This window comes from Clarias gariepinus, chromosome 26, assembly GCF_024256425.1.
Source record: "Clarias gariepinus isolate MV-2021 ecotype Netherlands chromosome 26, CGAR_prim_01v2, whole genome shotgun sequence".
Taxonomy (NCBI): domain Eukaryota; kingdom Metazoa; phylum Chordata; class Actinopteri; order Siluriformes; family Clariidae; genus Clarias; species Clarias gariepinus.
The window spans coordinates 9,579,540-9,592,997 of NC_071125.1; the positions used below are offsets into that span (position 1 = coordinate 9,579,540).

Consider the following 13,458-nt stretch of genomic DNA (forward strand, 5'->3'; position numbering starts at 1 on the left):
TTCATGCCATGTCACACTGATGCAGTCATTTGTGCATAACAGACCCCAACCAAGTACTGCGTGCTTAAATGAACATACTTGTCAAACGTTGGACGTTGGTATTGTAAATCCTTTCTTGATTTTATGACTTGCAAGCCAAAAAGGCTGACCTAAAACCAAAACTGAAACTTGAGAAGCACTATATATACACTAATCAACCATTGGCAATTTGGCAAACTATGTCTTTCCAGTATACCTCCATTTATGCACATGCCATTGTAGCAACATGATTGGGCTCCTTAGTTGCCCGGGAGAGAACTCAAAGTAATAGCATATGAAGTCATCCTATACAATTTGGCTTGTTCATCTTTGTGGCAACAGTGTGGGGAGGACTCACTTATCCATGTGATGGTCAGGTGTCCACATATTTCTGAACATATAGTGTGTATATATGGATTATGTGGTCACATTTAAATATTCAGTGAGCTCTGGAGTGTGGAGGGAGTCAAAAGTTTGGATACAACTTTAATTCCCATGGATTTTTATTTCTTTCTACATTGTAAATCAATGCCTATGGCGTCCAAAATATGGATGAACACTTGATATTGAGATGTGTCTGCTACTCAAAGCTCTGTAAAGCCTTCAAAACGGCTCTAATCTGAGATGCTGGATGTTCATTAGTGACTTCTGAGGCTGGTGACTCCAAATGAACTTCTTCTTTGCAGCAAAGGTAGGTTTAGGTCTTGCTTTCCTGGGATGGTCTTCATGAGAGCCAGGTTTATCATGGTGCTTGATGGGTTTTGCAAATGCACTTGACAATACTGTTCTTGCAAGAACTATTCCAGACCAGCTGACCTCCGAGTCTTAAAATAACAACTGACTGCTGCTGTTATTTAAATACCTGATGCTGTATGTGTTATTTCATATTTTTGAAATCTCTAGTATTGTTCTACAATGTAGAAAATAAATCACGAACCAAAAAACATTGAATTAGAAGGTGTGTCCAAACCTTCAACTGGTACTGTATGGGTGGAGGCAATCTAAAGTTGCTAATGTACACCTAATACAGTAGAACACACAGTAGACGGCATCTGAAAGGTTAATTTCGAGGCAATGTTGCTGTGTTTTTCTTTTTAGTCTGTTAGAAAAGCTTAATTAGCACTCACCCCGCACTTGCTGAGCACAATGTACCACCACCTCTCTCTGACCGAACGAAAGCTACGCCCTCCGACACAGCTGAGAAACTCTTCACCATCCTCTTCTTCAACCTGAGGTGCAAAATGATCAAACCAGAACATTAGGCAAGGTAGTCACCTAATATTTTGTACCCTTCATAGAAATTAGCAAATGTTCCTCATAATAGAGTCCCCAACACACACACACACACAAAACTATTTTTCTTTAACGTTGATGATGCCTTCTTTGGATGAAATACCAGCTCTTGGTGTATAAAATTTAATAATATAATAATAATCAGTTAAATACATTTACAAAGAGTTTTGGTCGATTATTCATGCAGAATACTTTAAGCTTCTTTACACCCTTCGGGTTTGTGCATGTGGTTCTTTAATCCATGTCTCAAAGTGTCTATTGGGGACCAAACCCTGAGACGCAAAAGGTCAAAAGTTCTATCTTGGTTTAAGGCTGAACCTCCTGCCAGATGCAACCAAGATTTGGGCTAATACTGTATATTCAGGAACTTGCCTAAATAAATTGTGTACAGTTGTGCACAGTGGTATTGGCAACTGCTTAACTGCTCAAAAAAAGTCGCCATTACAAATCAAGAAAAGTGACAGTAGAAAACACAGCTACGTGTAATAGTGAAGGTAATGCTGAGAACTCATTGCTGCGTGGCCGTAAAAAAACCCTTGTTAGCAAAAACTAATCAGAACAAAGGCTTCACAAACATCGGACTTTCCAGCAACAGTCACAACGTCTGATGAGTCCGGACTGACTGTACTCCAGAGCGATGGGTGCATCAGGGTAGGGATTTGAACCCTACTGAAACCTTGTACTCTGATAAGAAGCAAGAAGTCCACATGATCAAACCTGAGAATATGAATGAGCTTAAAATATCCTGCATGGACGAGTGGACCAAGATCACTACACAAACACAAGAACTGACAGAGATCTACAGTTCACTGATTACTAACAGGCAGTTTCTCAGGCTGTAATTATTTTGCCTCTGAAAATATCCACAGTAAACTTCAATAAAAAGACAGGAAGTTGTCAAATAAACTCACAAAACACTGCCTTTTTAACGTGCTGTAGTTTACCAGCAAATAAAGATGTCATAATATTTTATGCAACTGAGAATAAAGATTCTTGTCTTCTCGTCCTAGTTGTAACAGGAAGTGTCTGTTTGATTGAATAAATAAAGAATAGAATAGAATCATTGTGGCATATCACAACTTTGTTCTACATTAGATGTGATTTGGGATGTCCACTGCCAGGACGAAAAAAAAAGGTCATATTTTTGGGTTGCATCAAGTAAAGAATAGAAAACTATTAAGGACATTTAAATTGCCTGGAATTGGATAAAGAGCTATCTAACACTTGGAAGAGCTATCTTGGAAAAAAATTGGAGTCCAAGCTGACCCTATCCCAGAGTGATGGGTGCTCAGGATAGAAAGGGAAGTGCATGGAGGGGTGCACCCATCATGCATAGTGCCCACTGTAGGCAGGGTTCTGATCCGGGGAGCTTCAGTTGGTCAGGTTTAGACTCAGCAACGGTATGTGGCAATAAAATGCAGTCAGTTGACGGCCTGAGTGACCAGGTTGTCACATCCATGGATTTGATTGAAGTGTGGTCCTGGGAGCATGAGCAACCATTTTCACACACAAACTGGCCACCACATTGTGTGCTGTAATCAAAGCCTTTGTGCCGGTCAAACGAAATTTTCCAATTTTCCAGACAGCATTTTTAAATTATTGCCCAAATAAACCACCATCTGTTTCTTTCTGTTCAAGTTTTTCTTTCTTTGTTTTTATGGAAAAAGTAGACTTTACATGTGGGCAGAAAATAAAATAATATTTTTACCCCTCGTTTGCATCTATTTAATACAAAGGTTGTTTAAGTCAAACTGGGACTTTTGATTGTGCAGAATGGCACAACACAGTTATAAGAGTAAAAACTCTCTTTATTTCTCTATAAAATCCCCGGCTACACTAATACACTTATCCCAGTATTTCACTGGTGCTTGGATACCATCAAGGTAGAAAACTTTCTCAGTGTGCCAGAGACTTAATCAGACTGCCTGCTTCACGTCTGAAACGCTGGCCTCCCAGGAACTCCTTTAATGGCTCCAACATATGGAAATGGGTTGGAGTGAGTAGAGGCTGGACAGTAGAGGGGATGTGGCAATAACCCTAGCTGATGTCCTGTAACGTGCGAGTGTGTGTACAGTTTCGACAGACAGATGCGTCTCTTTTGCAAGTTGGCAACGAGTAATCAGTCGATTTTAAAGGGTCAGGTGTTCCACTCACTGAATGTTCATGGGAATGACTGCATTGTCCTTGAAAGCTGTAAATGTCATGTCCCAGTTTGACTTGAACACCCCATGTACAGTATATACAGTAATGTAAGCATGCATACTGTTGAAAAAAAAAACACATACGATATTGTTCTAATGAGAATTTTCCTTTTAGAACAAAGATTTTATACATATTAAATTTCTTACCACACATCCGGACCAGGTGTAGCGGGTGGTAAGGTTAATGACTTGGTTGTTTTCGGGCCTCAGTACTGCCTCTTTCTGATAGCAATCCTATAATAATACATCAACATTCACCATGTAAAGCTATGACCTTTTTGTCTTTTACCTCTCATCAAAACAGATAAGAACTAGGAGAGTCAGAATAGTCGCCTCCACACACCCACACATCACTTTCACTTAGGCATGTGACACATTTGGCACCCGACGATGAGAGCTGAGAATTTAATTTAGGAAACAAACACGTGACTTACACGTGACATAGACTGCAGACGTCTCATTTAAACTGATCTCTGCATGCATACAGTAGACAACAAAGCTACATGTGCACTGTCGGTGTCCAGCTCACCTTGTCTGGCCTCTTGTATACAGCTGGCCACTGTGAGCTTTCATCAAAGTAGAGCAATATGTTCTGACAGCAGCGTGACTGGGGGGGACGATACAGAGATGCGGAGAGAAAAATGAAGATATTCCGAGACACAAACATGATAAACTATCTGCCAAGCAGACTGCATAAAGGGATGTCGATGAGTGACAGAAATAAAGAGGGACAGCAGAGTGACTTTAGTAAGAATTCTGGATCAGAGAGTTGATAAAGTGGATTAAACAGCAATAATGCACTTTTACACTGATAAGCATTTTCGCTTATGCTTCTAGTTAAAATGTTGGAATATAACCAATTTTTGATTTACTGGCATAAAAACAAACCTAGTATACAGAAGGAACCTGGATAATGCTACGGTATCACTGCTGCATCGTTACATGTAGTAATTTGGAGACAAGTAATGTAATCTGTTTTTTTTTTTATTTAAGACAAAAGAAATAAAAGAAAACTATATTTCATATATATATATATATATATATATATATATATATATATATATTTACTGTAGTGCTTGTAATTTTACCTTGGGGTAACGAAATCTGAAGTCCAGTCTGCCGAAATCCGTGAGGAAACAAAACCGTGTCAGAAACACCCAATCCTGTAAGATAAGGAGAGTCGAAGGAGTAAAGTGAGAGGCAAAATACACTTGAACTATCGGCAATTCCCTACCTACTGCTTAATAAATAGGGAAGGAAGAAAGGAGGAAGGAGGAAAAGAAGGAAGTGAATAAGGAGAGAGGAAAGGAAATGAAGTATGGATGAAAGGATGGAAGAAATTAAGGAAGGAAGAAAGAAAGAAGAAAGGAAATAAAGAAATAAAAAGTAAGATAGTAGATAAAGAAGGAGGCAAAAGAAGGGAGGAAACAAGGGGGATAGTATTGTAATGGATGAAAGGAGGAAGAAAGACATACTGTAAGGAAGAAAATGTGTTAAAGAAGATGCAAGAAGGAAGGAAAAGACAAAAGGAAAGAAGGGAGACAGTAATGGACGAAAGAAGGAAGAAAGACATAAGGAAGAAAATATGTTAGAAAGGGAATGCAAGAAGGAAGAGAGGAAAAGACAAAAGGAAAGAAGGGCATAATGAGGGAAGGAAATCAAAGAAAGAATGTAGATAAAGAAGGGAGGCGACAAGTGAATAAAGAAAAGGATGCGTAACGGAAGGATGAAAGGAAGACAGCGGGAAGTAAATAAATTAGGAAGGCAGACAATCTAAATCAATGAGCAGTGAATATCTAACTGGGTTAAGTGATGTAAATCTGTGACTGATGCAAACGTGCGCTGAATGTTCACCACATAGTTAAGTGAAGGTGACCCATTTCTGAGGCTTATACATGTATCTTCACACTGTAAGTTGTGGTAACACATGGACCCAGTCTGATCCCAGGTTCTGTAAAATAAAACTTTTTTCCCCCAAACTCTGTGTTAGAAGATCGGGATAAGTAGCTTAACCCACTCATTCAGTCAAGTTGATGATGTTCCTGAGTCTAGAGGCTGATCTTCTCTGAACACAATATTAATTCCTCGGAATTAATATTGAACAACTCCTCAGTCGCTGGATTTGAGCTCTAAGCCCGAAGACATGCAGATTAGGCTAACTGGTGTTCTCAGACTGCTCGTCGTGTGTGAACGAGCGTATAATTGTGTGGGTGTGTGTGTGTGTGTGGTCTAGAGGGTGACGGTGTGTAAAACCCTGTAATCTGATAAGAAGCAAGAAGTCCACATGATCAAACCTGAGAATATAAATGAGCTTAAAATATTCAGCATGGACGAGTGGACCAAGATCACTACACAAGCACAAGAATCATGTTTGAGATTAATTAAAGAGACAGAACTGACAGAGTACATGGACCACTGATCTACAGTTCACTGATTACTAACAGGCAGTTTCTCAGGCTGTAATTATTTTGCCTCTGAAAATATCCACAGTGAACTTTAATAAAAAGACAGGAACTTAAAATAAACTCACAAAACACTGCCCTTTTAACGTGCTGTAGTTTACAAGCAAATAAAGATGTCATGCAATTAAAGACTCCTGTCTCTCTGTCTCTGGTTTGTAATAGAAAAGGTCTGTTTAATAGAATCATCCAAATAAATTTGTACCACATTAGATACGATTTGGGATGCATGAATTAGATCTACAGTACGCAATAAATGTAAAGATGCTGCAACACCACAATGATGTCCCGCTTTCATCTAATAAATAAAGCCTGAAATAACACAAAAATGGTCATTTTAAATTGTACTGATTTTTCCACTATCGTTTCATGCAACATGTTACATATCACTAAACACATGAGTCGATGGGGTTTACCTTATTTTAGGCAAACCGTATTGTTATTTACAAACCTTGATCTTGTGAGCCAGGACAAAAACAGTACAGATGTTCCGTGGTCTCTCTCTCGTTGAACAACATGGATGAGCTACTTATTAATTATTATGTAACATTAACACAGGACGTTTTTATGTCGCACATCTATTGTAACATGGATTTTCGAATATTTGCAAATTTCGCATCATTTTCCTAAATCGATATTTGAACATGTTAACAATCAATAATCCATTAATCATTAAATATTAATGAATACAAGATGCACAATTTTTTTTTACAGCGGCATAATCCCAAAAAAATACTTTTGCAAGACAGCTTAAAGAAACCCAAACAGTTTAAACAAACGGAATAATAAAGAAAGAATATTTAATTATTGAAAATTACCCAACTTGGCAACAATGCTTGCTTAAATTTGCTCAATCGGACACTCTGATTGGCTGTTTCTTTTCCAGAATGACAGTATTGTCCTCTTTTCAGCCTTTGCATTTCAAGTCCGCTCTCTTGTGGTCTACAAGTTAAAAGACATGAACTATGGAGTATTATTATCCAAAACAAACATTTGGTTAAAATAAACTGAACCGGTTAAACTCTTAACAGCAATTATTCAATTAATAATTAATATCAATTAACAGCCCTACACTGCAAAAAAATTACATCTTGTGAAAAGATTCAAAAATTATATTTTCACTTGTGCAAATAAGTGAAAATATTTTTGAATCTTGCCAAACCTGCCTATAAATTTCTTCAAATTAGTTATTAAGAATTTGATCTGGCATCAGAACAAGACATTTTTTGCTTGCAATTTAAGTAATATTTAATTAGAAATAAGTTTTACTAATCTTATTAAGAATTTGATTTGTTGTAATCTTATTTTAAGATTATAGAATTTAAAATATAGAATAAAATTATAGATTGTTCGCAGTGTAAATAATATGGATTATCAGAACTAAATTAAAGATTTCTTGTCAAATAAAATTTCCTTGCTGCATGGACAAATAATTGCACCAGGTTTGAGTTTCCAGGTCTATGATTTTAAATCTTGTCAAGCATAGAACTAAATGCATTATAATATTGGTAAGTACAGATCAATTTGCAGTGCACCTGAGAATAACTGACCATTTTACACCTAAAGTATACTGTACATACTGGATAGATACATCAGGGAATCAGGTTTATTGCCAAGTACGTTCTCACATACAAGGAATTAGTCTCGGTAATGTGGTGCAAGTATTTACAGCAAGTCTTTACAGTGTGAAGACAAAACAAAGGTTGTGCTGAATGTGTGCAAAGAGTGAAACAAGTAATGTTGGGCATTATGTAGGTGCATGTAGCTTAGAAAAAAGTCTAATTTTGAAGCATGTCCTATTGGACCTCTGACCAGAGAGCACTCACTCACTCATATTCTATACCTCTTTATCCTGTATTCAGGGAGGCGGGGCCCTGAAGCCTATTCCAGAAGACCTATGGCACAAGGCAGGGTACACCCTGAACAGGGTGTCAATCCATCACAGGGCACACACACACACTCACTCACACACTATGGGCAATTTGGGAACGCCAATTAGGCTAATCTCTAGGTCCTTGGAAACCCACCAAGCAAGGGGAGAACATTCAAACTCCATGCACACAGAGACGGGAATCGAACCCAGACCCTGGAGGTGCAAGGCGATAGTGCTAACCACTACACCACCCTACCAGAGAGCAGTGTTGCAAAAACTCTCCAGGATGGAAGAAGTTGCCCACAATCATCCCAGCTCATTTTAATCTTGAGTCTTTTTGGTTAGTGACCTAAAATTAAAGTCCCATGTGAGGTCCTGGATGATGATAGTGCCTAGGAAACCAGAAGAACTCCACAATACCGACTGGGGAGCCACAGGCTAATGGGGTGGGTCCACTAACATCTCCACTGACTGTTCAGGGCATTGATTTGTTTTCTCTGCAAAAGTTTGGCAGATGTCAAATCTCCCAATTGTGGGATCCAAAACATGTCTGCGTTTGAAGATATCAGGGCAGCAGGTTCTGCTGAAAACCGCTCATTGTTCGTTTCTATAAATTATAACTGCAAATCCTTCCATCCACCATTCATTATATATACTGTGTAATTTCATGTGGAGCCTGAAGACTATGCCAGGAAACGTAGGTCACAAGGCAGGGAACACTCTGGATGGGTGCCAACGCATCGCAGGGCACGAACCTACACACCCACTCACACACACACACACACACACAATACTATACTGCAGGCGAATTAAAAACAGCCCACAGTGCATGTCTTTGGACAGTGCCAATAAAGTGGAGAAATCCCATCCAACACAGGGAAAACATGCAAACTCAATGTACACATGGATTTGAATTAGATATTAGATAATTAGAATTTTTTTTTTTAATTACAATTCATTTGACTCCTTGTACAGACAGCTCAGCCATAACATTAGCATCACTGCCAGGTGAATTGAATAACACTGATTATCAATCATATAATGTACCAGTAAAGTGGTGACAGGATCATGGGCAGCCAAGCCTCATTTATGCCTTTGGGGAGAAAAGCCCAGTCCGCCTGGTCCAATCTCACATTCAATTCAATTTTATTTGTATAGCGCTTTTATTAATTGTCATTGTCGCAAAGCAGCTTTACACAATCAAATGAATTATTATAGGTTATATGGAATGTGTATGTGTATAAATCAAAATGGTCAGATAGTCCCTGATGAGTAAGCCGAGGGCGACAGTGGCAAGGAAAAACTCCCTGAGATGGAAATAGGAAGAAACCTTGAGAGGAACCAGACTCAACAGGGAACCCATCCTCATGTTTGAAACAGAGAGCAGGAATTGATCTGCATTGATACGGTGTGTTAGGTGGCAGCCAGTTCAGCATAACAATTGATGTTAGTTGATGTAAATATGGGGACCAGGTAGTTATTGGAGGCTCAAGTAGACTCGTAGGAAAGCAGCCAAGTCAAGTCCACAGAGAAAACAGCTGTTAACATCAGTCGAGGCCAGAACCGTATTCATTGTAGAATGAAACACCAGACACCGGACGCATCCCAAAGAGACACACAGGGCATCCATGTGACGAGATCTCCAACCAGAAGCGGGGCACCAGGATGAGTCAGACAGGTCCAGATAGCAGAGGGATTCTGGATCAATGGCAGCCCAGGAACGACAGAGAAGCACAGCACACTGCACAGCACTGAGTATGGAGCTTAGCAGGTAAAGAGTTCAAGGTCGTTGACCTAGCCCCTAAATTCCTCAGATCACAATCCGATCAAGCATCCATGGGATGTTCCACCCCGCAACCAATGGCGCCCAAATGATACGCTCCTGCAGACACCACAGCACCCTATTATTGGCCTGGTGCTGATTATAGATGAGGAGAACATTCTTCCTTCTTCCTATGGATCCTTGGTCTTGAACACAGGGTATTGTTGAAAAGATAAGTGCTCTAAATTTTATCATTTCATTTAGTAGGACTATATACAAAGACTTTGTTTTAACTATGTATCTCTTTCACTACAAACAAATAATTCTTCAATTAATATTTGATCTTAAGGCACATTTAAATGAATGCTGTGGTGTGGTTTTATGTACTGGTGTTGATTTATAGTGTGTTTTACAGTTCAGCTGGAGAATGCACAGTAATGCATTTAACTATAGCTCTGAGTCAGTGAAACTAATACAACAATACGACGATCAATACAACAAGCTATTTATGGTTAATCAGAAGTTTTGTCAGTTTATTTTTTATTTCCTTTTCTCAAATGACTTGATGATGCCTAATTAACTAAGGATAGCATTCTGTTAAAGATAATTTAGTTGATAAATCTCTACCATACTTGAAATATTCATCAGCTAAACATAATTTATTTCTTTATCTTAATTTCTACTTTATGCCATCTACAGTAGAAAAAATGATCAAGAAAACTAATTTATTTGGGTCAGATCTTTGAAGTAATCCGGATCAGTCGTATTCCTATTAAGTGTGTGAATTAATGAATTTTAATGAAGCTGAAGCACAGATTAGCCTCACATAAAAAGATCTCAGTCTATAAAAAATAGATTACTTCAACTTTTTGTTTGGAGGATTTCCGCACTGCACCTTACAACAGAGTTATGAGTCCTTATAAGTCACACTTATTGATATGCTTCAGTGAAGACCTAGCCTGTACCGAGTAAGTTACTTAGGCTTCTTCATGAATTTTAGATGAGGTTGCTGGACATGGTGCTTGGTCCTCAATTATTTGTTCCTGTCAGCTCAGCACAGGTCTAAACCCCAAATACAGATGCAATCATTCAGAACGTGAACTGATGACCTGAACCAAATTCATATGCAAATGTCAGGTCATTTGCATGGCTAGGTTCAGGCATGTCATTTAATTAATACACATTTAATTTAATTGTTATTTGATGACTTAGAAATTTGTTTCGCTAGATCCGACAACTATTTCTACACTTTTAGAGACTTTGCCTCAAAAGGAGCTCATTATTCTAAAAAGGTGCAGTAATGGATTCAGATCCAGTGTCTGGGGAAGTCACTGAATTCACAGTCATGTTTATGAAACCAGTTACAAATGACTTGTTTTTTGTAACATGGTGCATTATTGTGCTAAAATTAAAAAGGAAGATTAGCCCTTATGGCCACAATACTTCTGGTATTCAAACAAGTGGTTAGCACTGTCGCCTTGCACCTACAGGGTCTGGGTTCGATTCCCGCCTTCTCCTTGTGCTTGGTGGATTTCCTCCCGATACTCCCAATACAAATTGCCTGTAGTGTGTGAATGACAATCGGGAGTCAAGCTGGCAACCCAACCCCTTACTGTAAGTAACTGCCACAGACTTAACGGATATATCTTTAGTGTAGAGAGTATTTGTCACCCAATGTCCTTGGCTGACAGGACTGGAACCTGATGTGGTTTTCCACTGCTGGAGACCATACACCTCTAGGTGTTTATTGTTCTAAAATATGTTTCTGCTCATGACATTTCTAAAGAAAGGTTACCTCTTTTTCCCATAATCTTAAAACATCAACATGTTTCTGCCCCAGAACTATATTTCCTTAATATATTCTGTGTTTTTTTTTTTTTTATATCATACTGTATTGAAACCATTATGTGTGAACATCCCAGATCAGCAGTCTCTGGCACCAACAAATGTCTGACAGACATTTATGGTCAATGAAACACACTTTCCCAACTCTATCTAGATGGTTTTATGCATTGTCCTGCTGCTACATGATTGTAGAACACAATTTACAAGTTCCCTTTAGGATTTATAAAGGACTCTCTCTCTCGCTATCTAATTATCTATCTATCTGTCTCGCGGCATGATGGTGTAGTGTTTAGCACTGTCGGCTTGCACCTCCATGGTCTGGGTTTGACTCCCACCTTGGAATCTGTGTGCACGGAGTTTGCATGTTCTCCCCATGCTTTGGGGGTTCCCTATGGGTACTCTGGTCTACTCCCGTAGTCCAAAGACATGCCGGTTAGGCTAATTGGCATTCCCAAATTGCCCATAGTGTGTGAATGATAACCGGGCATCAAGACAACGCAAAAACACACAAATGACACTATATGGATAAAAGTATTTGACCAAACCTCCATTAATATTGTATCTAAATACATATACTTCAATATCAATCTGGTCCTCCTTTCGCATCTATAACAGCTTCCACTCTTCTTGAAAGGCTGTCCACAAGATTTTTGGAGTGTTTCTGTGGAAATTCATCCTGTCGAGCATTTATGATGTCAGGCACAGGTGTTGGCGAGAAAGTACCCAAAGGTGCTCGATGGCGTTGAGGTCAGGCCTCTGTGCGGGCCGGTCAAGTTCTTCCACACTGAACTCATCAAACCATGTCTTTATGCAAGACTTGCTTTGTGTAATGGGGTACAGTCATGTTGGAATAGAAAAAGGCCTTCCCTAGGTTGGAACCACAGCATTGTCCAAGATGTCTTGGTAGGCTGAAGCATTTAGATTGCCCTTTCATTGGGATAAGGGGCCTGATTGAAACACCTGAATTCAATAATTCATCATCAGATACTTCTGTCCATATAGTGTATCTATCTGTTGGCTTAGTGGTTAGCCCTGTCGCCATGCACCTCTAGGGTCCGGGTCCCATCACCGCCTTGGTGTCTGTGCGCATTGCCGTACTTGGTGGGTTTTTCTCCAGGTGCTCAGGTTTCCTCTCACAATCCAAAGATGAGCCATGTAGGCTATTCAGCGTCCCCAAATTGGAGAAAGTGTGTGAATGATAATCAGCATTGAGCTGACAACCTGACTTCTTAAGTAACTGCCACAGAAACGACAGATATATCTCCAGGGTGGGGAGTATCCGTCATCTGATGGCACAATCCGGCTGGAGCATGGACGCCCCAAAATACCAAATATCTATCAACAGTATCTATCTATCTATCTATCTATGGTCTGACTTGATAACTGAATGACTAAGCAGTATGTTTTACTACATGTTTACCTCAGAACATATATATTTTTACTACATGTTTACCTCAGAACATACATATTTTTACTACGTTTACCTCAGAACATACATATTTTTACTACATGTTTACCTCAGAACATACATATTTTTACTACGTGTTTACCTCGGAACATACATATTTTTACTACATGTTTACCTCAGAACATACATATTTTTACTACATGTTTACCTCAGAACTTATATATTTTACATATTAGGTGTGATATTTTAGTGCTTTCAGCAGTGTTTCACCTTATTTCAGTCAGGTTTTTTTTTTCTTTTAATTTTTTTATGCTTAACAGGTAAAGTCAAACAGTAAATGTTCTTTTTTAAACACTCTGGCTAGCAACGGACAGTTTACATCACGTGACCTGAGCCGCACGCACGGCCTATGCGCGTTCCGGCAGACAGCGTGTACAGCCTTATAGCGTCATTAAGGGTAATAATTATAAGCACATGGATGCAGGGGTGCATGATGAGATAGACGCTATGACGTGTAGATGTATGTATGTATTTATAATAACTAAATATGAGCTGTAGAGAGAGGAGAACTCGATAGATATACACACCTGTAACATGGT

At 39.0% G+C, this 13,458-nt stretch overlaps 1 protein-coding gene across 1 annotated transcript in view; it reads right to left on the reverse strand.

Moving 5' to 3' along the window:
- tmem145 (transmembrane protein 145) overlaps positions 1-13,458 on the reverse strand; it is a 30,126-nt gene that overhangs the window by 16,303 nt on the left and 365 nt on the right. Inside the window, exons 2-5 of the mRNA XM_053488132.1 lie at positions 4,601-4,675; positions 4,042-4,119; positions 3,660-3,746; positions 1,146-1,247 (exon numbers count right to left, since the gene is read on the reverse strand). Coding sequence (XP_053344107.1) covers positions 1,146-1,247; positions 3,660-3,746; positions 4,042-4,119; positions 4,601-4,675 — 342 coding nt within the window. The remainder of the gene's footprint in view (positions 1-1,145; positions 1,248-3,659; positions 3,747-4,041; positions 4,120-4,600; positions 4,676-13,458) is intronic.